This window comes from Corythoichthys intestinalis, chromosome 14 (genome assembly GCF_030265065.1).
Source record: "Corythoichthys intestinalis isolate RoL2023-P3 chromosome 14, ASM3026506v1, whole genome shotgun sequence".
NCBI classification, from domain to species: Eukaryota; Metazoa; Chordata; class Actinopteri; order Syngnathiformes; family Syngnathidae; genus Corythoichthys; species Corythoichthys intestinalis.
The window spans coordinates 20416695-20442918 of NC_080408.1; the positions used below are offsets into that span (position 1 = coordinate 20416695).

General features: G+C 39.6%; 1 protein-coding gene across 2 annotated transcripts in view; it reads right to left on the reverse strand.

Annotated features, from left to right (window-relative positions):
* The window catches only part of LOC130930153 (MAGUK p55 subfamily member 7-like), a 68221-nt gene that overhangs the window by 14875 nt on the left and 27122 nt on the right, over positions 1-26224 (reverse strand). The window contains exons 7-13 of one of the 2 annotated variants that reach the window (XM_057857909.1): positions 25830-25915; positions 23585-23659; positions 21823-22019; positions 21665-21723; positions 21478-21489; positions 15467-15520; positions 3477-3650 (exon numbers count right to left, since the gene is read on the reverse strand). In XM_057857909.1, coding sequence (XP_057713892.1) covers positions 3477-3650; positions 15467-15520; positions 21478-21489; positions 21665-21723; positions 21823-22019; positions 23585-23659; positions 25830-25915 — 657 coding nt within the window. The remainder of the gene's footprint in view (positions 1-3476; positions 3651-15466; positions 15521-21477; positions 21490-21664; positions 21724-21822; positions 22020-23584; positions 23660-25829; positions 25916-26224) is intronic. The other variant, XM_057857910.1, reaches the window with a different exon arrangement.

Genomic DNA, 26224 nt, shown 5'->3' on the forward strand with positions numbered 1-26224 from the left:
TGGTTTCTTGGATTGTGCTAGGTTCATGTATACAATAGGTATAATGTCATTTTCTTCATGTACTAGCATCACATAGGCTTGGTGATCATAGTACGACATCTGTGTTTGCCATCAGAATTAAAAAAAAAAAAAAAAAAAGTGAGAAGACTAGTCAGACAGACAGATTTCTGATTTCATGCTGTTTTTAGTCTAGGCATGAATCTCCACCCAATCTTACTGTGTTTGTCTCCCCGATGCCCCGATAGCTTCTGGAAAAGTCATAGGACCACGTATTAATGTAACATCTGCAAAGTTACAACGTATTAATATCATTATTGTGTAGGACGTACAGGATGAACACAGGCACGCACGCACGCACGCACGCACGCACGCACGCACGCACGCACACACACACACACACGCACACACGCACACACACACACACACACACACAGAAGCATCTAGGATTATCCTCTAAAGTAGCAGTTTCTGCAGTCCTACATTGCATCAGACTGTTTGGCGTGCATGTGAAAAGTGGGATTCCTGACATACCTGCCTTTTCCATCACAATGGTAAATTGGTTTAGTACATTAAAAAATATAAAGTTTTTAGGACTCCCTGCCCTTACACCACTAATGGCTTTTTCTCAGTGGTTCTGCAGACCCAGAGAGAAGCCACATTGGGCCATGTGGATACTATCCACTGACTTTTTTCCACTTAAATGACATTTAGGTCCAGCGATCATTTTTACCATCTTATTTGGGACATAATGGAATATTGTTTTCTTTATTGTGTGTGAGAAGGCTTCTCAAAGCTGGTCAAACAATACCCGGCTTATCCTACTATAAAATTTAATGGTACTGGGTTTTCGTATCCAATCCATAACTCTCAGGCTCTCAGCGCCTCCCAAAAATCTTCATGGTGACCTCTGGCATTGACTGGAAACAGTGAAATCCATTCCGGAGGTAAGATGGGATCCAACCTAATTAAAAGAGATTTAAATCCATGCTGCCTTGACTATTCCAGCGGGAGGATAGAACCCTTGGTTGATGTTTTCTCTCCAATCATCTCTCATGTACGCGTTATCCGTTCTCAATTGCTTCTTCTTCTCCCATTTCTTCTTTATCATGTACTCTATTTGTTTTTGTTTTTGTTGTTTTTTACTCAATGACTGACAGTTGTGTTGTAATAAGACATTTAGCAGGATTGGCAGACAATTGAATCAGTGGTGGACCACTGCAAACTTCTTACGTGATGTTTTGTGACAGTGTTTATGTGGTGCTGATGGAACAAAGCCATTCTTACATTAACCTGTAGCAACATAACTCTTAATGCCTTATTACTATAATTTTCGCACAATAAGGCGCACCTGACTATAAGCCGCCACCCACCAAATTTGGCATGAAAACTGCATTTTTTCATAGATAAACTGCTCTTGACTATAAGCCGCAGCTGTCCTCAGTGTATTATGGAATATTTACACCAAAAGATATTAACCGGTAACACTATTTGACAGCGGCATCATATGACTGTCGGAAGACCAAATGAACCACCATGAAGCTTTTAACCAATTGGCTGCAATGCTTTATTGCTTCAAGACGCTTCATATGGCCATCACTGCTCCCTTGGGGTAGACAGTCAACCTCTGCTGCCATCTGCTGTCAACACTGTTGTTGTCCAACATGCCTCCTAACATGCATTGCAGCGCTATAGATGTAAATAACAATCAAAATTCATGCTCTGTGGTAATTATTTTTTCAGTTACTGTTCCGCTTGTTTCATTAACTCAGTGCTTCTCAATTATTTTCTGTTACGCCCCCCCAAGGAAGACGTAAATGTTTCGCGCCCCCCCAAACTCTGCTGCCACTGTAAATAGTATCATTTGTCTATAATATTACTATTATAAGTATGCCTCTGCCTCGCATTGTATCCTTTTTTTCTCTATTAGAGAAAATCAACTTATAAAGTATAACTTTATTAACATTGTTGTTTGTAACAGAAAAGACTTAACGACTTAAAAAAAAAAAAAAAAAGTCACATCCAAACTGTAAAAATACACTTAAGGTACATTTTTGACCATTTGATACTGAAAAATAAAATCAGTAAATAATAACAAATAAAAATTGATTAGAAACATTAACTCATGAGGCCAAAATGCCAAAAAATTTGACCAAAAAAACAAAACTGAGGGGGGGAAAAAAGAGTGTCTTTGGACAGAAGGACAGTTTTTATTTTCGCTGCTCGCTACTCACAGTATCACCTCCAGTTTGCGATGGTGTGGGGTTATTTTGCACTGAGCATGCTAACAGTGCTCACCGGTTTACTGATATAACATTGACAAAGCGGGACGATTGTTGGCAATATTCGGCACGTTTTCGCTGAAAAACAACCAAGCGGCTTATCAATGAGATTGGGGTCTAATGTCTTTAAGTGGCGTCTTTATTGATTTGGCTTCCGGCTGTCTGCTATAATCTTTTTTAGACACAGTAAACAGTGGTCTTTCCTCATCTACCACTGTATTAAATGTCAAAGCCAAAAGTCAAACGGCCCGAAAAAAGCGCATTCTCGGCGGCCGAGGGAGAACCGTAGGTGAGGGCGATCGTCGTGACAATCCCAAGCCGAAAATGGCACTTCTCGGGCGAACACGTCAGGACCGGAGAAGACAGTGGGTCGCTGCGTGAGTCCGGCTGGAAAACTGCTTTCGAAAACGGCACACAGCTCTCCAGCTCTTCATGAGTCCTCCGTGTGCTCTTGCTTACTTCAAAAATACTGCGCTCACTTTGAAAATGAGAGCGCCACTGCCACTCGATGAGTGGATGTGCAAGTACACTTTATTCTAGTACGGCAAAAAAAAAAAATTTTAAAAAAAAGCATGTTCTCTGAGGTCACACGCGCCACCCCTAGCATCGCTCTGCGCCCCCCTGGGGGGGCGCGCCCCACTATTTGAGAAGTACTGCATTAACTGCTAGTTATAGTATTTGGTAACACTTTATTTGACAGTGGTGCCATAAAACTGTCATTAGACAATCATAATTATGACATGAAACTTTTATGAGCATTAATGAATGCTTATAACAGACGTCATATAGTGTTATCCGGCAAATTATTTCACTTTTGAATGGATGTAAAAGATCCAAGCTGGACATAAATGGGGTTAGTGACATAATTTGCTGGATGACACTTAATGACACAAGCATTCAGTAATGCCCATGATAGTGTCATGTCATAATTATGACAGTCTTATGACGCCGCTGTCAAATGAAGTGTTATCTATTAACCCAAATAAATCAACAAATAAGCCGCACTGGACTACAAATAGAAAAAAATAGCGGCTTATAGTCCGAAAATTACGGTACCCTCTTTGATCAATTTCAGACTCAGAGGCTGTACTTCACAGTACATGGGATTGTGAAAATGTTTGTGGGAATATGCAGTGGAATGAACTGAAATTAGAACAGAGTGAAACATAAGGTTGAAATAAAACCTTTTGTACTTACCAACAAAGACGACAAGACTGAGATTTTCTTTAGCATTTTTATGGTAAGGGATGACCTCTAAGTAGGTAGGCGGACTAATAGAGTCATGAACTCCTGAGCTCCACCTTCTGGACCGAGGTGCTTCTTTGGCCCAATTGCTCTTCTTTCCCAATCGGAAACTCCTCCTTAGACCAGCTGAGATAAAGAGAGAGTGAGCAATTGTAAGACAGAGAGAGAGATGCCTTGGTAACACATGGAATTTGGCAAATGACATTTGACCATATTACAGTATTTACCAATAGACATCTTACAGTGTGTTCAGTGGCACCTATTCATGCATATGCATGTGTTAGTCATACTGACAGTGTGACTATAGTGTGACGAGTAAGCAAGACGCCGCCCACGCCATCCCAGGCAGGAGCAAACTCGAAACGCACCTACACCCACGGACACAGCCAAGTGAGTATTGTCTGTGCCCCAAGGTAGTCCTCCGGTCCATCCGAGTCACATTCAACCAGCTTCCAGGGAGCAGGCAAGGGAGCGCTGGACTAAACCACCATCAACCACCCATACGCACCCCTTGCAGCTGCCCCAGCCCTCCATGCACTGTGAACACCACAGGGCCCCCAAGGCCCAGCATGAGAATGGACCAACCCACAGAAGAGCGGCAGCCCCCCACCCGTTCGGTGTAAAGCAGCACACCAGGAGGGACAGAAAAGATAAAGACACGGCTAGAAAATTAGTGGGACACCACGGGGCAGAAAGGCGGTAGCCCAGGAATCACCTCCCCACCAAAGCCACCTGTCCAGGTGAGGACGAGGCCCCGCCCTAGTAGCCACGCCAAAAGAAAAGTGGGACCCACCTACTACTCTAGGTTCCCAGTAGTAGCCAGGTTCCCAGCTGGCAACTATCAACCCAAAACTATGAAGGAACTGCGCAGAAAGGGAAGTGCAGTGTACTAGTCCTTCTCATAAAAATTAGCATATTGTGATAAAGTTCCTTATTTTTTGTAATGTACTGATAAACATTAGACTTTCATATATTTTAGATTGATTACACACAAGTGAAGTAGTTGAAGCCTTTTATTATTTTAATATTGATGATTTTGGCAAAAAAGTCAAGAAAAAAAACAAAAATCCCTATCTCAAAAAAATTATATCATGATAAGGTACTCTAAAGAAGCTACTAACCTAATCGTCTGAATCAACTCAAAACCCCTGTGAAAGATTAATGAGGCTTTTAAAAACTGCCTGGTTCATTACTCAAAACCACAATCATGGGCAAGACTGCCGACCTGACTGCTGTCCAGAAGGCCATCATTGACACCCTTAAGCAAGAGGCTAAGACACAGAAAGACATTTCTGAGCGAATAGGCTGTTCCCAGAGTGCTGTATCAAGACACCTCAGTGGGAAGTCTGTGGGAAGGAAAACGTGTGGCAGGAAATACTGCACAATCAGAAGTGGGGACCGTACCCTGAGAAAGATTGTAGAGAAGGACCGATTCCAAACCTTGGGGACCAACAGTGGACTGAGTCTGGAGTAAAACATCCAGAGCCACCGTGCACAGGCGTGTGCTGGAAATGGCAGAAGTGCCTGACCTGGGCTACAGAGAAGCAGCACTGGACTGTTGCTCAGTGGTCAAAAGTACTTTTTTCAGATGAAAGCAAATTTTGCATGTCATTCGGAAATCAAGGTGCCAGAGTTTGGAGGAAGACTGGGGAGAAGGAAATGCCAAAATGCCTGGAGTCCAGTGTCAAGTACCCACAGTCAGTGATGGTCTGGGGTGCCATGTCAGCTGCTGGTGTTGGTCTACTGTGTTTTATCAAGGGCAGGGTCAATGCAGCTAGCTTAGGAGATTTTGGAGCACTTCATGCTTCCATCTGCTGAAAAGCTATATGGAGATGAAGATTTCATTTTTCAGCACGACCTGGCATCTGCTCACAGTGCCAAAACCACTGGTAAATGGTTTACTGACCATGGCATTACTGTGCTCAATTGGCTTGCCAACTCTCCTGACCTGAACCCCATAGAGAATCTGTGGGATATTGTGAAGATGAAGTTGTGAGACACCAGACCCAACACTGTGGATGGGCTTAAGGCCGCTATCGAAGCTTCCTGGCCCTCCATAACACCTCAGCAGTGCCACAGGCTGGTTGCCTCCATGCCACACTGCATTGAAGCGGTCATTTCTGCAAAAAGATTCCCGACCCAGTATTGAGTGCATAGCTGATATAATTAATTGAAGGTTGTCTTTTTTTGCATTAAAAAAAAAACACTTTTTTGTATTGGTCGGATGAAATATGCTAATTTTTTGAGATAGGGATTTTTGTTTTTTCTTGACTTCTTGGCCAAAATTATCAGTATTAAAACAATAAAAGGCTTGAACTACTTCAGTTGTGTTTAATGAATCTAAAATATATGAAAGTCGAATGTTTATCAGTACATTACAGAAAATAATTAACTTTATCACAATATGCTATTTTTTTTAGAAGGACTAGTATGCTTCAAAATAGCGGGGCCCTGTCAGGCAGAAGCTGCTTCCCACAGTCTACAGCACTCTGAATTGTCCCTAGGTATGAGTGTGTGTGTGAATGGTTGCTTGTCTCCTTGTCCAGCATTTTCACAAGCCTTGTGAGGAAAAGTGGCTCGGATGATGATTGAATTAAAGAGTATACTGTATGCTCTCAATCACATTTTTTTTTCTTTCATATCTAATGTGGTTAGAAAATAAAAACAGAATCACTTAACTTTTATTGCCCTTACCTACCTGTTTAACATTTAACATGGGTAGACATGTGCTGATTACCGGTTTCAAGGTGTACAGTGGTATGAAAACATCCAAGTTTCAAAACCGCAAAAATTTTCCGTCATACCGCCCCTACGGTATTAGCTATTTTTTCTGTCCCAAAAATGCAGGGAGAAATATCTAGCTTGCAGCTGCAAGGCTCAACCCTCCCCCACTGTTTGTTGCTCAGTGTCAGTGAGTCAGCTGTGCTACACGATGGCTGGAGGAGGTGAAACTCTTGAACTCCCCCCATCGAAGGAAATTAAATTGCTAGTATGGGAATACTTCGGCTACTGAAAAGTCCTTCTCTAAGTCTCCGGCTTAGAGAAGGAGGGCAAACCGACATGTAAAACATGTTTGCGGAGGGTGGCTGCCGAGGAGGCAATACCTCCAATATGATAGCATATTTATACAAATTTAAAGGTTAGTAAACACTGTCATGAACGTTTCCCACCAGCTACGAGAGTTAACTCCAGCGTGTTTAGTGTGTCTAGCGGTGGTAAAACGTGTTTTTTTCTCTCTGGCAACTGTCTGTGTTGAGAAAGCAAGTGTGTGTATAATGTAAACATGATACAAGTCATACACAAATGCTTTTTACGGTAAATAATGCTCCAATTTCCTAATATGTTTTGAAAAATGATAATCCTGTTCAATGGAAAAAAAGGGTATTTAATTTTTTTTTTGTAACCCAGATATCTCAAAGTAACACATTTTGAGCAGTAACTGCAATACCGTGAAACCGTGATATTTTGGTTTAGGGTTATCGTACCGTCAGAATATCATACCGGCATATGCCTAGACATGGGTACAACTTACACTAATATAACGCAACCCTTAGATGCACAAGTTACTGGACCCTACACTCTTCCATAAGTGGGTCAAAAATGACCCATATTAGAGCTAATGTGTTTTTATGCCATTTTGGTGAAGAATAATCACTTGTACATTAATCAGTATGATTTTTAGGGCCACACAAGAATGATTTGATGCTTGAAATATCTTTATGACTCAATTAGCATAATAAATAAATAAATAAATAAATTAAAAAAAAACAGTAATAGACTTCATCCTTCCTTGTATTTTATCATCAATGATGAAGAGCTCCCATGCATCTTTTTGGTGAGCCAGCGGTGCTAAGCCCTTGTGGAGGCACTAACCGATTTCTGAGGATATTGTGGCAAAGTACTCTGCCCTGGGTGGGTGGTAATTCTCTCTAGTAAAAGCCCTACCAACTCATTCTGTTGGCCATGATTTGGACACTTTCTTCTTCAGAGGACACATAAGTGGAATATTATGAGTCAGATTGATCCTGTTCAGTTGGATTTCCAGGTGGACAACTGCCACTGCCACCTGGACAATAGTCTGGGTCTTCATCATCAGAAATTTCGGACACTTGAGTCCAACCCCGTCACTGCCTCGGCATCATCCAACATCTGTAGGACCATTTTACCTGTAAATCTAGCACAAATCCGATTTTTTCGTGTTTTTCCGACTCGACTAAGCAGGAAAAGTCGCATAAAAGTGGACCATTTTCAAATTCGATCCAGGTCACTTTCGTATGTGGTTAAAATCCCATCCGGGCCACATTTTTCCAGAATGTGGCTGCGGTCCGAACTGTCAAGTCCCCCAAATTTGAATTAATGCAGCAATTAACATCAGCAAAGAGCGAGAGCGACAGGGTGCTACGGTAGCGGTGCAGCTGTGCATTAGCGTTAGCACCTAGCTTGAATGCGGCTTTTGGGGAAGGAGCGGGCTTGACAACAGTCATAAAAAAATAAAATGGGTTGAGAATAAGCCTGACAATGCTCTGTTTTCTCTCTGCTCCAATGCTCCAGCGCATGCGGGCCTGTTTGCTGAGCGCATCTCGGACTGCGAATTAGAGCGCATGTGTGATACTTGAACAGGCTCAATGGAGAAAGGCAGTCTGAATGGTTACGCCAAGAAAACAGATATGACACAAAATCAAAATTGTGCATTAGGACCAGCGGTATGAATCTAGCCTTAGTTAGCTAGCTAGGTATGAAGTAGGTTAATTTGTTGATAAATAATAATAAAGAGTCAGGAAAGACACACACACAAAATACTATATGGACATAATACTTACAGTACACGTATCAGCTCTTGCTGTGTAAAATAATCTTCTTAAGGGATGTCACTTTTTACATCCCTAGTCTGTGTGGTCCAGGGTAAATTTATTCCTGACAGCCAAAGTTGATAAGAATGAAAGATTCCCATTGGATTCCATAGAAAATGCATGTGGGTCATTTTTGACCCACTTGTGGAAGCTTAGGGTAGTAATACAAAAATCACAATTTCTTCAAATGTATAAAAGGTTCATCAAAAATTTGAATGGCATTATATCAAAAAACATGTTTCTTGAGGAATACCTGTAATATGAATTGATAACAATTTTTCATTCCGAAGATATCTCAAGAAAACAACCTCACCGGGTCATTTTTTACCCACTTATGCATCTAAGGGTTAAAGAACTATTTAGCATATCAGTAATGTTACTTATATAAGAAACATTACCACTTGAAATCTGTTGCAAAGATTTTTCAGTCAAGTCTTAGTTACAAAAAAGTGTACTGTATAAAAAACAACAGAGGTTGAGTGAAAATCCCAAGAATACAGTCTACCAATGGTGATTTGTACAAAGTGTGACAGCCAGTGTCTGTCATGCGCCTGCGGTTTGGCCTGTCTTTGTTGGCACGCTCTTTCATGATGTTAAATACTGCTGTAACGCCAGACTTTCGTTCACACTGTAATTTGACTTGCTAGGCAAATCTGTCTGTTTCCTCTTCCTGTACTGTGACACAGTGAGTTGAGATTTCAAAGGTTTGTTTACATGGCACTAAAGTTAAATATCTGACAAACTTACCCAAATCCTCAGAGTCAAGGTTCAAAAGAAAACATCTTGTCAATATCAATTTTAAGTCATTGTGACAGTGAAACTGCTGTCTGTTTCTGAGATGCCAGAATTGCCAGGATATAAACTTTTAGAAATTACTGTTGTAGATCCTATTTTCCAAGACAATGTCACTTAAGAGGAAGTCAGAAGTAGTAAAGCAGCAGTTTACTTTCCGACTACATTACCCTCAAGCACACAAATCAAATTCTAGGTTTGTTCAGTTTAACAAGAAACAGTGACAGTGAATCAGGCCTGGAGTGGCTAATCGGGAGGATTGGGACACTTCCCTGTGGGCTGACATGATGTTTGGGTCGGTCGTAATATACATTTTTAATGAAGCGGTCAGTTAAACCCGTTAATAACGGCATTAACGCAACCCCCTTTGCGTGATAAATTATGGCCCTTCTAGCATCCCATAGTTTAGAATTCAAGACCCTGGGACGTGCTCCCAATGTCACCAGCCCAGCTCTAGGAGAGAGTTTCCTCTTTATTTGATCCTGGTAAAACCTAATTTTGGATTTTAATCGCCAAAATGAGGCACGGTAAGGCAGCGTGACGAGCGTGAACCTTTCTGGCTGTTGCCATGCCCCATTATTGTTCTTTTCAAGCATGTTTGGACGAAAGTACAGCAATTTACCTACCGGCATGTTGGACCCCCAAGACAACAGCACACGGGGGCTTGGGGTGAAATCCCCTTGAAACGTAACTTTGTCTTTTTTAGACCAAAATGTGGCACTCTTGTCATTTATTACTGCAATGCACAGATACAGTAAACTGTGAATGAACATGTAGAATGAAATAATTTTAATGAGCGCACCACTAAAACCTCCAGCATGGAGGCTCCAGGCACTTCATGATTATGTTGCGACCGCCCGAAGCTCACTCTTTTTGGGCACAAAGACGGAGGATTGGGGTGAAATCTACGTTCTCAGACAAAACATAACTTTGGCATTTTAACCCAAAACATTGCACTCTGAAGTGGACTGATGGGCCCGAACTACCCTGAAATGCACAGTTGTTCGAACTATTTTTTTGTAATTTTATGTCATAAATATGAAACACTGATATCAATGACATATTACATTAGAGCAGGGGTCGGGAACCTTTTTGGTCGAGAGAGCCATGAACACCACATATTTTTAAAAGTAATTCTGTGAGAGCCATACAATATGTTTAAAACTAAAAATACAAGTAATATGTGCATTTTATGTAATTTCAACACTTTGAAAGTACAATAAGTCTCTGAATTCTTTTAAAATAATAATTAGATAATATTACAATAGTTATTTTAATATTTTGTTGTGTCCACAGAAAGATTCAACCTATGTTTAAAATGTTTAATCTTATTTTGTTGTGTTTGTGCAAAATACAGAAGTTTGTCTAAAAAGACTGTTGTACTTACGGTTTTAAACCAGTAGGGGGCAGTGTTGGCTTCTTGGCGTGCATGGACCAATAACTGTCCGCATTTGAGATCGAATAAGAAAAGAGCCGTCTGTGCAGCAATGCGAGATGGACGTTGTTAAAAGTTTTTTTTTTTTTCCTTGTTTCAGGTGAGAAAAAGAGTATAATTTGACTGTGTATATTAGCGGATTGCTTTATTTTAGGATGGTTGTGATATGTATTGTGTGTTAATATAGTTCAGAAATATGTTGATCTTTAAGTATGTTTATGTATGACTGCAGATGTGTTCGTAATGGCGTGCGGACGACAAGTGAATGCTAGCAGTGTCTAAAATGCAGAAGTTAAATGACACCAAAAAAAATGTGTTTATTAATATAATTGTATAAGAATTAGCATTTTAGAGCGAATAAGAAATGAGCCGTCTGTGTGGGAGCAATGCGAGACGGACGTTTTTATCTTGTTTCAGCTGTACAAGAAAAATGGAAATAAAACAAAATTAAATGTGCTTGTAGCAACGGACTGAAGCATTTCATCTCTGTCTGCATCACGCTACGGATGCATAGCTATTATTTAAACCAACTGCCAGACGCATCATCAGACTTTTGCGTTCTCCACTGCCGCACCTGTCCCGAATGTCGCCTGATCACTGGCTTGCCATAGGAAAAAATGTGAGCGCCCCTTACTGGTTTCTAATTTTAACGCTTCCTCTGTGGCCCTTACGCCTGCCCGTTTTCCCTCGAGGTTCTAGCGCCCTCTCTTTACATAACGAAACTTTTTTTTTTTTTTTTTTAATTGAAGATTTGTCTGCGAACCAGATGCAGCCGTCAAAAGAGCCATATCTGGCTCGCGAGCCATCGGTTCCTTACCCCTGCATTAGAGTATATACAGTACTCACCGAACAATTTGAATATCAAATAAAAGTTGTTTTATTTTGGCAATTTAACATAAAAGATTAAACCAACAAAATTCAATATGTCAATTTGCATATAATGGCTCATCTCAAGCGCTTCCTCTTAACTATTCTGATGCTGAAGATTTTTCAGCTTATCATAACCACAAAATAAAATAAAAAAATAATAAATTTGACTACGATGAAAAGCTTCAGTTTTGTACACACTTGCCAGATGTGTAATTCCTTTAAAAAGTCAATCTAATAAATACGATAAAATTAAAGATAGTACCCCAAAAATAAAATGGTAACTCCTCACAGAACCCGTGCTTGAGCCCTTGATCTCAGAACTGTCAGCTGACATGCTATCCACTCTTTCTCCGTGCCTCCCTTTTCACAAGTTATTTGGGGAACATTCATGTTTAATTCATCTTTACAAGTGTAAAGTAAAACTCTTTTCATGTTTCTCATGAGTCTTAAATTTGATCTAAGGTAAGCACATTGATCAGCTCCTGTGCTAATAGGTGCAGTGGTGGACTTGGCAATTTTGGGGCCTAAGGCGAACATATTCAGGGGCCCTCTTCATGGGTCAGGGGTTAAAAAGGTGAGAAGGGTGTGGAGGAAATAAGTTCCGGTATACTAAGGCTGTCCTAAATGACAAATTTTCTCCTGATTAACCAGCCGACTAGATTTACGATTTGTCGACTAATCTAATAATTTTCTTTCTTTTACTAATTTAGCAATGAATTTTTTGTTGATGCTTATTAATTCACAAAACCATTTTGGAACACTTAAATTCTTTATTAAAGTACAAATAATCATGTAAATAACAATAACTAATCACAAACAAACAATGAGGTTAAATGCGGATAGCATTTACTAGTGCAAAAGAATGTAAAGTAAACGGATTCAGAACACTGACTTTGCCTTTCCAACATTATTCAAAACAATTCTTTAAAAAAAATTCTAGCATTATTATTATAGTATACTACTGTATATAATAGTAGTATAATAATTATTCATTGCCAATCATACTGTATTTGTCATAAAGACTGTCATTTGAAAGCTGTTCTTAGAGTAGAATCTGTATTCTGTAGTATTTGCTCAACATATTATAATATTAATTCTGAAGTATGTGGGATAAACTCCAGAAGTTGTTATTTATATGACGAACATGACGTGCTTTTATTTTGAAATGTTCACTGGAGGTACGTTCGCTAAACCGCTAACCTAAAGCTTTACACTCCGTAAAAAAACATTCTTCGTCATTGCTTGTGGTGTCACAAATAGATTTAATATTTTTCGTTAGCAAATGCTGTTAACCAGTTGTTGAGTGTTATTGTATGACTGATTGGAACTGTACTCAAATGCTGTTAACCAGCTGTTGAGTGTTATTGTATGACTGATTGGAACTGTACTGCATTGTTTCGCCACAGGGTGTGCTGTCATGTATTTTATGTTCGGTGTGAAGAAGAAGAAAGTTAAGAGGCATTAGCGGCCTGTTCTCAACTTCTCCCTCACTGCACTTTGCCTCTCATGGAGAGCACGTTCGCTCATGTGTTTGAAATAAACGATAGCCGACATGCAAAGTAGCAAGTGAGCTGTAAAAATAGCGAGATTAGGGGCGTGAAAAACGCGGGAGAGCTAAGTGAAGCTAACGAACAGCTAAGCGGAGTTAAGCGATGCTAAACAGAGCTAAGCAAAGCTTAACTGTGCTAAATGATGCTAAGCGACTGATACTCCATCCGTCGTCGTGGAACAGTCCGTTGTAGTGTGTGTGTTTGGGGGAGAGATAATATAAATGCGGCATTCAAATGGCGTTCTTTTTTGTTTTGTTATTTGTTTGTTTGGTATGCTGACATAATTATAAATGATGAATAGTTGGGGGTACTGCTGGCTCCGGTGGCCCAAGCGCTTGCTTGTTGGGGCAAGGGCAGCTGGTTGGGGGCCCCCTACTGGTTGGGGGCCTAAGGCGATCGCCTACTTCGCCTGAATAGTAGATCCGCCTATGAATAGGTGTATTTAAAAGTTAAAATATAAACTTTCTGCAATTTAAAAAATGTCACTAATTGCAAGTTTAATATTGATAGCATGCGATTTAATTGCGATTTAAAATTTTAATCGCTTGACGGCATGATTATTATCACAATATTTCTATACAGTAGGTCATGATATAAAGTGAGCCGGTCTGTGGCATGAAACTCCCGGGCTGAAAATGAGTCCCACTTCGGCCCTGCCGTGAATCATGTATTCATTTATGTTCAGAATAAACAGAGTAATCCAGCGCATGTGGTAAATTCTCAGAAAAATTGAGATATCTCGTAGGCGGCCATAACAATTGGCATCCTCCAATTGCTCTGAGGCATGATAATGTACCAAACATGCTTGGTTTACAACGTTCCTAACATACAAGTACCGTTTACTACTTTGAAAAAACTAACTCCAAAGAAATGAAACTATTTTAAAACGGACAACCTCATTTAGTGTGGAAACTTTATTTTACTAGGTAATGTATGTTTATAGATGCATTAAAAAGCACAACAAAATAAGCTTCCAATCAATACTAGGTCACCGCAAACAACAGTCTTATGACACTGTCCTAAGCCGTATTCAAATTCAATGCAAGTTTTCCATCACAAAACCTCAGAACAAGTGTTACCTCGATTGGCGTCAATGACAGGTTCCGCATGTCGCGGAGGCAAAATGAATTGTGGTCAGCTAAAATGTTCTGCAAGGGTCAGCTGAATTCCAAGCATTACTTCGAGGTGTAGTAGCGAATAACACAACCACCTTCACCGAAATACAGTGCCCTCCATAATTATTGGCACCCCTGAAAAAGGTGTGTTTTTTAGCTTCTAATATTTTTTTTTATTCAAGTCATATGGGACCTTAATGGAAAAAAAGAGAAAAATCTAACCTTCAATACAAGTGCATTCATTCAGTGGGGGAAAAAATCCCACATAGAGAAAAAATTATTTGACATCAAATAATGTGCGTCACAATTATTAGCACCCCTTGTGTTAATACTTTGTACAATGCCCTTTTGCCAACAAAGCAAGGTCTGGGGACTGAGATGGGCATGGGAGGAGCTTGATTTTGTGTCTGGTGAACCATTTCTGTTTAGATTTTGCCATATGTTTAGGGTCATTGTCTTGCTGAAAGACCCAGTGACGACCCATCTTCAGCTTTCGGGCAGAGGGCAACAGATTTTGATTTAAAATGTCCTGGTATTTCAAAGCATTCATGATGCCATACACCCTAACAAGGTTCCCAGGGCCTTTGGAAGCGAAAAAGCCCCACAGCATCACTGACCCACCCCCATACTTCACAGTGGGTATGAGGTGCTTTTCAGCATGCGCATCTTTCGTGGCACGCCAGACCCACTTAGAGTGTTTGCTGCCAAAAAGCTCAATCTTGGTCTCACACAAAAATACACACGGTCCCAGGCTTCAACTGGGACCGTGTGCTTTGGTCAGATGAGACCAAGATTGAGCTTTTGGTCTCACACAAAAATACACACCGTCCCAGTCTTCAACTGGGACCGTGTGCTTTGGTCAGATGAGACTTATTAAGTGTATCACCTCAACATCTTGAAAGAACAAACTTTCTTTAGTATGATCTTGATCTCATGCTGTTGACCCCACATGCCTTGAGACTAGATAGTTTGCACATAGATATTGTGCAACACAGATTGCACAGACAGGATATTTTCATTGGAGAGATTGCTCATATGATATATATTTCCTGACTCACGTGCAGACATGACAATTGGCACAAGCATCATTTGCAATCCATGAGCTGAAGACAGATGGGAAACTGGCAAGCTCAACCACATTTGCTGTTCCAGTCCTTTCCTTTAAATCGTTAAACCTATAAAATGCTTCATCAGTTGAATTATTTGTTTTTCTTGGTGACTTTTATTGTGACCTGTCATGTCCAATTGCCCTGACTTGTATTGTGTTCTCTAACACAAGTCCTCTTTCCAGTATCATTAGTGTTTATGTGGAGTAAGTGAAAAATCTTACCAATGTGGATTCCAGTTACAGCTCCATAGTCAACATCGTCCTCAACTGAAAAAACTAGATTCAGTAATATTAGCCTCAGGAATTTTGCACACAAACTACAGTGACAGCAGATATCCTAATTCAAATATATAACTATTTTGCTTTGGAAATTATAATGAAATGCTATCAAGAATTTAGCAACAATGATAACTAGCTTACTCTTACAACTTTGTTCAACATCATTTCTTTGATCTTTGTTTTGATAAGTAAATCTTGAAGAAAGTCAAAACAGCCTTAAAATGTTCATGTACAGCAGGACCTCAAAAGTCAAATGCGTTTAAGTGGTACACTTTGAAGTTCAACATAATTTTTTCATGCCTCAAATTAAAGATGTCCCGATCGATCGGGATCGGGTCCGATCGCATCATTTTCAAAGTATCGGAATCGGTTAAAAAATATCGGACATGCCTTTTTTAAATATATATATTTTTTAATTTAATCGTTTACTAATTGTATTAACGTTCTGGACAAAATATCTTACACTCATCCAGAGTCTTTAGTTTTGGCTTAAAGTAGGGTTATCAAATTTATCGCGTTAACGGTGGTAATTTTTTTTTTTTTTTTTAATTAATCAGGTTAAAGTATTTAAGGCAATCAACGCATGCGCTGCATGACCCACTCACGCAATGTTGCGTTCAATCTATAATGGCACCGTTTTACCTATATATAGAGCTAAAAGGCAACTTAAGATGAGTAGAGTGAATTTTGGCAGCCTTTAGAGCCTTTTTTTAATTGGCTAAAGCTTTACTATCCCTCTCTCAACAATTAGAAATATCGTGGGAAGCAATATGGGGAAGAAAGGTAGCAGTTTATCTTTTTCTTAACACTCTATGTTATTTCCCAACGCAGAGAAGATATATCAATTGGTGCCACTTTGCACAGTCATGGTTGCACTTCCCATCATGCATTTGGGCAGAACAGTTAAATGGCTACAGTATAATTTACTGAAAGCTGAACAAATACACTAGATGGCAATAGTCACAATATACAAAGTCAAATTTATCCTTTAAGAATTACAAGTCTTTCTATCCGTGGATCCCTCTCACAGAAAGAATGCTAATAATGTAAATGCCATCTTGAGGATTTATTGTAATAATAAACAAATACAGTACTTATGTACTGTATGTTGAGTGTATATATTCGTCCGAGTTTTATTCATTTTTTTCTTAATGCATTGCCAAAATGTATATGATCGGGAATGATTGGAATTGAATTGGGAGCAAAAAAAAAGCAATCAGATCGGGAAATATCGGGATCAGCAGATACTCAAACTAAAACGATCGGGAGCGGATCGGGAGCAAAAAACATGATCGGAACAACCCTACCCCAAATGTGAACGGAATGTGAAATCTCATGAGAGTTCTCGCACTGTTCAGAAAAGCTTGCTGACAACTGAGAACATATTTGATTTCATTTTTCAGTCTAATGACCAACTACAGTGCACATCATAATATATGACTGATATTTCAGAACACCTTTGTTTTCCTTTCAGAAACAAAAGTTTGAACAGCAAACTACACTGCAAAATAATGAGTTAATTGAGTTAAGTGTAATCCCCTACATTGGCCAGTGGTTAGCACATCTCACACTCCGATGGAAAATACTGTTGAGGTGCCACAGAGAAAGAAATGACTTTTCCTTAGTGTGAAACAGTGTTGCCATTTTGGCGACTTTCCCGCTAAATGTGGCTTTCCAAAGCCTCTTGCTGCAAATCTAGCGACTTTTTCCGGTAATTTTTTACTCACATTTTGCTACTCCCAGCACGTTATTCTTCTTTCCTACAGCGCCCATTACAATGGCGTACCGCACACAGGTTATTTTTAGACCGTCACGTCGCATCGTAAAACGGAAGTAAAGCCGAAGTGGGACATTATAGACCCGCCCTCGCATAGACACAACATAATTTGTGCTACTTTTCTCCGGTAATCTTTCAAAAACGAACATGCCGATCACGCATTGCTTTATTGGAACTTGTAGAAACGACTCTAGACATTACGACACATGAAGGATGTTTTCTTCATACGTTTCCGGAAACCAAAAACTCGGGAGGAAAAAATGTGAAGACTGAATAAACTTGCGCGGACTTTAACACCAACTCTGTGAATCCATTCACATTTCATATGCAGTAAACATTATGTTGGGTTGGCATGGTCTTTCAGAGGACAAAAGAGGTAAGCCATTTTTATATTTTTAACTTATTTTTTTTAGCTTCTGACAATGAATGACCTGAAAAGAATTACAATGGTATCTGACTGCCACTGTTACCGTTTCTGTTATATATATTAAAAAAAAAAAAAACTTTAGTAAGGGGAAAGTGTAAGTAAAATTATAGAATTAAGATGTTATCAATGAAAAAATTAAAAGTGTTCGTTGGCTGTCACTGAGTAGCATTTGCGATCGCTACACAAAGCTAACTAAATTATCCCCAAGAACGGTAATCGACGTAGGACAACCAGAGGATATATAAGAAACTCAGGGCTGATGGTAAAGGATAGCTTGTTGAAACAGGAGAATGTCATTGTCAGTCGCGTCGATAAAAAAATAAAAGCTATGCTTGGGTCGGCTCGGTTTTTTTTCGTCTTTTTAAGCCTTCGACACTAAAGCCATCTCTTTAACTGAACGTTTTTATGTTCTTCCACATCTTTGCCAGTCAATTTGGCACCAGGCACATCATTTTCGGAGAGAATTGGTAGATTTAGCTCTGTAAACATCTCCTTCGTACACGATTTCCATTCATTACCTATTAGGGACAAACGGTTTCTTGTCCCTACTTAGCAACAGTAGCTAATGTCATGAATATTAATGAGCGGAAGTGACGTGTTGCTTGCGGTACGCCATTACATGGAAATTGATAATATTATGCAAATTAGGTGATGGCATCATCTAGAGACTTCTAGCGATTTTTAGGACAGCCAATAGCTACTTTCCTTACTTGGGAGTTGGCAACACTGCCAAAAACTCAAAAATAGAATATAGGATCTGCACTATTTCAAGTTGGATGTGGCCCAGTGACTGATGAGAGTCAGTCAAACAGAGACCAAAAAAAAAGGGAAGACCCCGAAGGTCTCAAAAACCAACAAAAGAGACGAAGATTACAAGGGGTTTATGAAGTTTGGCCTCCATTTGATGACCTTGCACCATGACCTTGTTGAGTATCTGCCAAATTTTGATACAAAATTGCAAAATGAAAAAGGTGAGACTTACTATTGACTCTGTAAAGCCCTCTGAGACAAACCTGATGTGATATAGGGCTATACAAATAAAATTGAATTGAAATTGGAATGAAGATGGAAATGATAGAAAAATATGAGCGTGGTGTGTGCGCGTCCGTGAGCTAGCTTGACAATAGGGCCGTAGAATGTCTACGATCTCGACGGTCCTCCTCTGACCTCGGTTCGCCAGTCTTTATAAGTTAAGGTGACAATTATTATTGTGCTAAAATCTTCCAAAAAATCACAATCATCAGGTTTTAAATCATTTATTTTAGAACTTGTGCAACACAACATGCCTACTGTCCGCCGCAGCTGAATATGAAAAAAAGTAAAAAGTCCTCTCACACAATGTCAAGTCAGCCACGCGGTGCGTTCAGGTACACCACGCAAAAAAACATCCGCCACATTAGAACCCGATTCCTTACATTATTACAGGTATTATTATTGTTATATTATTATTCCGATTTTTATTCATAATTTATTTGCGTTGCTCTGTGTAATTGCTATTTGCAATAGTACCAGCAGCATTTATTAAGGACTTCGAGTAGGTTTTCGGGCTGTGGAATAAATTATTGGATTTAGAATGTATTCTTATGGGAAAATCCTGCTCGACATATGACCATTTTGACTTACAAACAAGGTTTTGGAACGAATTAACTTCGTATGTAGAGGTACCACTATATGTTGCAATCTATCAGAAACTTGTTCATTAAATGCCTCGAAGACTTGCTGGTGTCTTTAAAGTGCATGTGACATGAAAAAGCATGTTTATTTCATAATACACGCAGTATTTTATGCTCCTGAATGATATGGACTGCTTGGATGTGTGTGGAAGCGATCGCTATATTTATTTAGTTTTTTTAATCCCGCGCCATGAAAATGAGTGAATTCCGGCTTCGGTCTTGCATTGAGGAGGAGGGCGCTGTGACGTGTACGGGTGAAGGCGTCCTCTTCACTAAACAGCCGTACTGTTGGGTATGAGGACTAAGGATTCAGCTGATTTTGCGGATTAATACGTTTATTTTTGCATCACGCCAGCCAAACGGCTGCAGAAAAATCTTGCTTTATGAGGGAGAGGCATGTGCGCCTTTTTGGAGTTTCAAAAGGTTCCCATTCACCGTGGATATTGGCCAAGCCCTACTACTGTGGGACCATTGGACTTACGAGGAAGTGAGTAAACATCTTGTTTTGTATTATGTCAAATATTAATACAGCGATTACAAAGTAAACACTACAAACTTTCTTTAAATAAAGGACTACTTACGTTTGATCATTGATAGGCACGTAAAAAGCTCTCCTCGTGCACATTAGCTGCACGTTAGCTGCACAACAACTGCAGCCGCCCTCCTCCGGGGAACAAACCGTAAATTGCTCTCCGCCGGGCGGTTTGCCGATCCGCGAAGACAATCGACAACCCAGTCGTCATGTCAAATAATCCGGGCTGGTTATGTGTGATTTGAGAGACTTTGAAACATACTCGGTTCGGGTTAGCATGTCGGCTAGCTGTCACGCCTCTTGGTTTGTTTACATTCTCCGAAGCCGGGGAAGGGAAATGACATATGTCCGATTTAGGTGTCATAAAATATCATTCGGGAGGTGCGACAGTAAAGGTGAAGTCGACAGTTTTGACCATTATGGAGTAATTTTGCCATGTCGTCCTGAATAAGTGCATTTTTATTATTTCATATTCCATTTAGCACAAGACTGTTATTTGTCGTGACCATGCCATTTATTTAGCAATTGGGGAAAAAACTTGGATAAAAAGGATATCCTGTAAAAATATTGAAGTGAAGAGACAGAAACAATGACATTTTGCAGCTCTCTTCGTCGCATTTTCCTCGTTGTAAATAGTTCCCCCTCGACGGGCTGACTGGTCCTTCTCAAGCCATTTATTTAGCTATTGGGGAAAAATACTTGGATAAAAAGAATATCCTGTAAAAATATTGGAGTAGACAGACTGAAACAATGACATTTTGCGGCTCTCTTCGTCGCGTTTTCCTCGTTGTGAATAATTCCCCCTCAATGGGCTGAATAGTAAAACCGATGAGCCCATTCTCCCGCTGACGTCATCCACCTATTGGGGACGCTAGAGCCCTATAATGGTAGGCGTGGCTAACCGGCAGATTAAAAGACGAATTTCTCGTCATCTGCGCTTTGCTACATTGTTGTATATAGTCGAATCGTCTCAAAATATGATTCTAATTCACATAATAATCCTATTTAAGACTTTTTTTCTCATGTCGTATGCTCTTTAAGGATCATGGAGGTCATACAAAATACTACATATGGCAGCTTTTGTTTGGGGTGTATTCACTTTTGCACCAACCAATTTTCATTAAATTGCTAATTGTACCATGAAATTTAGATTGCTATACTTGTATGTTCTATATTCTAACAATCATTGTATAAAACAGTAATGTTGAATTTAAAAAAAACTTATTGTATTAATTGAGATGATGATTAACATCTTTTAAAGGAGGATGTATTCAATTATGATGTGAACTGTACGACATAAATAATACACCAAAACACAATATTGCAGCAGCCATACATACAACTGATAATTCCATCAATGTCAAGTCTAAGGCATTTCGAGACAGGAGTAATGCTTTTCAAAAATCTTCCTCCTATCATTCTCCATTACTTCTCTCAGGTGTTTTCTAATGTAGTTAACAATCATTAAATAACCGAATGCTTTGACTTTAGAGGTTCTGCTTGAGTCACACTTGTAAATGCACAAAAGAAGCTGAAAACTCAAACCTTTGCAATCCTCTGTAATGCATGTGAAGGAAAAGAACAGTGAGTACAACAGAAAAAACTCATTATTCGACCTGAATTCTCCCCCGCTACAAGATGTGCTTTATTTATTTTTTTAAAAAATGGCTGGTATTTTAAAGGTGCTTTATTGTTACAGCATTGTTGTGGAAAGAAATTGCTATCTGATCACCTGCTGTCTTGATGTTTTGGTGCTTGAACAAGGTCTGAGGTCGCTGTAGTGCAATTCTCCTGAACATTGTTAAATACAATTGGTTGTTAAAGTGCTGTTTAATAAATGAATACTTTTGGAGAAGGACCAAAAATATATATTCTTGTCTTCAAAATCACCTCTCCTGGAGCTGCTGTGAGGGGATGAGCCCTGCTTGCGTGCTACTACCAGTAACATGGCAGGCTTGCCACCAGGTGTCATCCTCCATGGAAACAATTTGGAGGATGTCGCCTCTCTTAAAAGTAATTGCTGCATCCTTGCATGGGACAGCAGGGTCCACACTTGGCTTGTAGTCAAAGAGAGCTCTTACAAACATCTAGAAAAGGGATTTTTTTTTTTTTTTTTAGATTATTGCAACATGTCGATTATAACAATATCAATATCTACAGTATATTCAGATGTACTGTATATGTTTAAATTGTAGTCAAAGTAGCACTTGTATCAGCAACACATGCTGATATTGACTGATATTGACATGCAAAGTAAAAGAACATTCAGGATACCCTAATTTTTGCACTTTAAGGCGCACTCTACTATAAGCCGCCACTCACCAAATTTGGCAAGAAAATGGCATTTGTTCATTTGCTTCATTTGTTCTTAGTCATAATACAGCATAATCGGCATAATACGACTGTCATAAGACCAAATGAACCATCATGAAGCTTTGAACCAAATGGCTGCAAAGCTTCATTGCTTCAAGAAGCTTTATTTGGCCACCACTGTAAAGAGACAGTCAACCTCAACTGCCACCTGCTGTTAACACTGTTGTTGTCCAACAAGCCTCCTGGCATGCATTGCAGTGCTACAGATGTAAATAACTGGTGTTCTGTGCTAATTATTTCTTCAGTTACTGTTCCAGTTGTTTCATTAATTGCTAGTTATATTATTTGTTAACACTTTATTTGACAATAGAGCCATAAGATTGTCATTAGATAATCATAATTATGATATGACACTGTCATGAGCATTAACCAATGCTTATAACAGATGTCATTTAGTGTTATCTGGCAAATTGTCTCACTTTTGAATGGATGTAAAAGATCCAAACTGGACATAAATGGAGTTAGTGACATTATTTGCCGGATGACACTTAATGACATCTGTCATAACCATTCAGTAATGCCCATGATAGTGTCATGTCATAATTATGACGGTATTATGACAGTCTTTTGACGCTGCTGTAAAACAAAGTTTTACCTATAAACTAAATAAATCAAAAAATAAGCCGCACTGGACTATAAGCCGCAGGATTCAAAATGACTGAAAAAAGTAGCAGGCTATAGTCCGAAAATTCCGGTACATGCCGATCATTCTGCCTGACACGCAGGAATCAGCCTGTCAAACATCTGCACGAAACAGCCAATCACCATCATCCATTGTGAACCATGATTATTGCAGTATAGAGGTTTGAACTTATTTGATGGTGATGTATTGGAAGATAACCAGGTTGATTAGCTATGTTTCTTTCTTTAGTAATGATAGTATAATATTAGTAATTGTATTAATTTGCAGGTGATAGTATTAAAAGGTGGATTAGGCCACTTAAATCCGCACAGAAGGCCCATGCCCAAAATTGCACTGCCTGACATGGTTTTCACATGTTTTGTATGACCATACCCATTGAATATAATTTGTCTTAATTTATTTCAACAGATTAATTTTTTTAACCAATTCAAACCAATTCACCAAATTGCATAAATTTGATAAACGCATTGTGGTCTTATGATGAAGTCACTGAGAAGGGTGTCATGATGTGGCAGAATTTATGACATTTTTCATAATCTCCTTTTACTGTAAACAGATGGGGAGTTATTCACTTGAAACCGCAATAGAATGAACAATAAAAAGAAATACCACAAGGGAATAGGTAATGCACTGTACCTTCTTATTGGCTGTCACCTCTTGCTTTATTGAAGCAGGAATAATTGTGAATGTAACGTCACCCTTAGCGCGTGCCTGCGCACCATTAGGGAGATATCAACAGAATACATTAGAATTTAGGAAATACATCTGTGCACTTTATTTTGTTACACAGTTTGATACTCCTTCCATGAAGTTGCATCTGGGTGAAAGCTTAGAATAAAGAAATAGAAACAGGGCAGAAGGCGTGGGGCAACAGACCGAGATCTTTCATAAATTTCAATAAGAAAGTAGAATAGAACCGATGGTTGAAAAAATAAAACAACAGGTGGTATTTGCCGCTCACATATTTGCATTTTCCAAGCTCAGTAATTAACATGAAATGTTAGATGTATAGAGTATTTCATGCAAATTATAAAAAATTATCAATTATATTACCGCTCTGTTTTACCTTCCCCTTTCTTAACCAAGCCCCTTTTGCGCCTGCAAACAACACCACATGGACCCGCTTAAGCTCCGCCCCAATTTGAGATTGACCAAACTGACCACTGAACTTTCTCGGTGTCAGGGATACGCGGGCAGACAGGGTGTGTGTGGACCCAAATGCAGGGAAACAAAAGCAGCAAAGCAGGTGGTGGTGAACTCAAAAAACGTTTTAATAATAACTAACAAAATCACAAAGTACAAACAAAAGGACTAGGGATCAAAAAGGCAATGTTCAAACCAAAACTTACTTAAACAGAGGGACTGGAACACGAGGGCGTTGACAAAACTTGAAATCGACGTTCGCATAGACATAGACATTGACAATGACGCAACAAGGAGTGACAAGAAACTGGGTCATTATATACACACACGCAGACAAGGGGTAACAAGACGAGGAACAGCTGGGTAACACAGGTGGATGCAGATTGCAGGATACACTGGGAGAATACACACAGGTGAGAGCAATGGGCAATCACAGGGACAAGTCACACTAGGAGAAACCAACACAAAACCTAACACTCGGAGTATTAAATTAATCACATCCGGACTTTTCTGGTGGTATTAAAGCCCCTTTCACAAATATATCCCGGTAAATTCCCGTGTAAGGTGACACGGGATCTACTCTTGTCATTGCTTTCATGCATGTAGAGATATCCTGGCAATGATGCGGGTTGGACACTTTCACAGGTTTGTCCCGTGTTGCCCACTGGTGCTCCATATGAGGGTGGGGCTGCTTATTCGATTTTATAACCCGGACATTGCGTAATTTTTGGTCGGTATCGGCTGTCACAATGTTGGTCAAATTGTGTTTTTTTTTTTTTTTTTACAAAGCCATTTGTAGAAGCGTTACCGTCATCGTAACTGCAGCCAATTCAAGCTCATCAAGAATGTATTTAAACCCAGGCGATCCAAAAAAAGGGAGCTGAGATATTAACTTGCTGGGTGCCATTCGACACCTCTGCCGCTGTTTTTTCGAAAACCCCTACATTGTGCTGTTATTTGAGTGTGTTAGTCCGCTTAGGTTAGTATTATTGATACCCGTCGACCTACTGTCACGGACCCATTGTGTTATTCCCCCTTTTCCGCGATCGCGTGTATTTTTGTTTGTATTTAATAAACCCTTGAACCCATCCCTCCGTTGTTTTCCACTTTGAGATACAATCTTGTTTCTGCAGTTGCGGACCCTAACATAAGCAACAAAAATAAACCACACATTTCCAAAGATGGATGATGGACTCTCTTCCTCAGCTCTATGGTCCAGTAGCAATTTCATTTTTTTATGTTTTCAGTTTAATTTAGCTATTTCCAGCTTGCTATGTTGATATTTGCTATGTTTGTTTGCCGCTTTTCGTCTTACTGCGAAGAAAGAGGATGTGACGATCGGCCCGCCGTGATATTTACGTCATCAGCCATCGTGCTGTGACCCGGGAATTTAACGCTTGCTTTCATATAAGCCTCGTCCCGGGACTTTCCTGGGCATTATACTAAGACGTGACCAGTGAAAAATCCGCGTCAGTCAACCTGGGAAATTGCATTCACATACAAGGGCTGCCCGTTTAAATCCCGGGATTTTCACGGTGTTTCGGCGTGTGTGAAAGGGGCTTCATTTGTTGAACTGATAAATGAAATGACTTGGATAAATGAAAATGTTCACAGGTATGACTAATGAACTATGATGAATTTGGGATACGCTAGCATAAATGAATGGGCAAAACACCCTCTTCATTCATTTTAAGTAAAAACTGCAATGTTTAAAGGACTGAAAAACAGTTTGACTAACCAGGAGAGGAAGAATTTCTTTTGGCTTCTTGCGCTCCAGTGAGATGCCATTTACTTCTTTTAGTTCATCTCCTTCATGAATCAGGCCTTCAGAGTGAAAGATGTACTCATGAATTGTTGTAAAGTACAGTGGAACCTTCAAAAGTATTCTTGTTTTTACCTCATTAAAATGAATACAATTCCCTGAAAAATCTCAAAGCATTACTATTCTTCAGTCAGATATTTGACAATTTTTCCTTTCTCATCACTGTGAGATAAAGTGTTGGTGATTCGATCCTGGCTCCAAATGCCGAGTGTCAAAGTGATATCGGGCAACACACTGACTGATCTCTGATTTCCTCCCGGTGAGCTTGGCAGCGCCCCATTAGCAGAGGTAGGTAGTAACGCGTTACATTT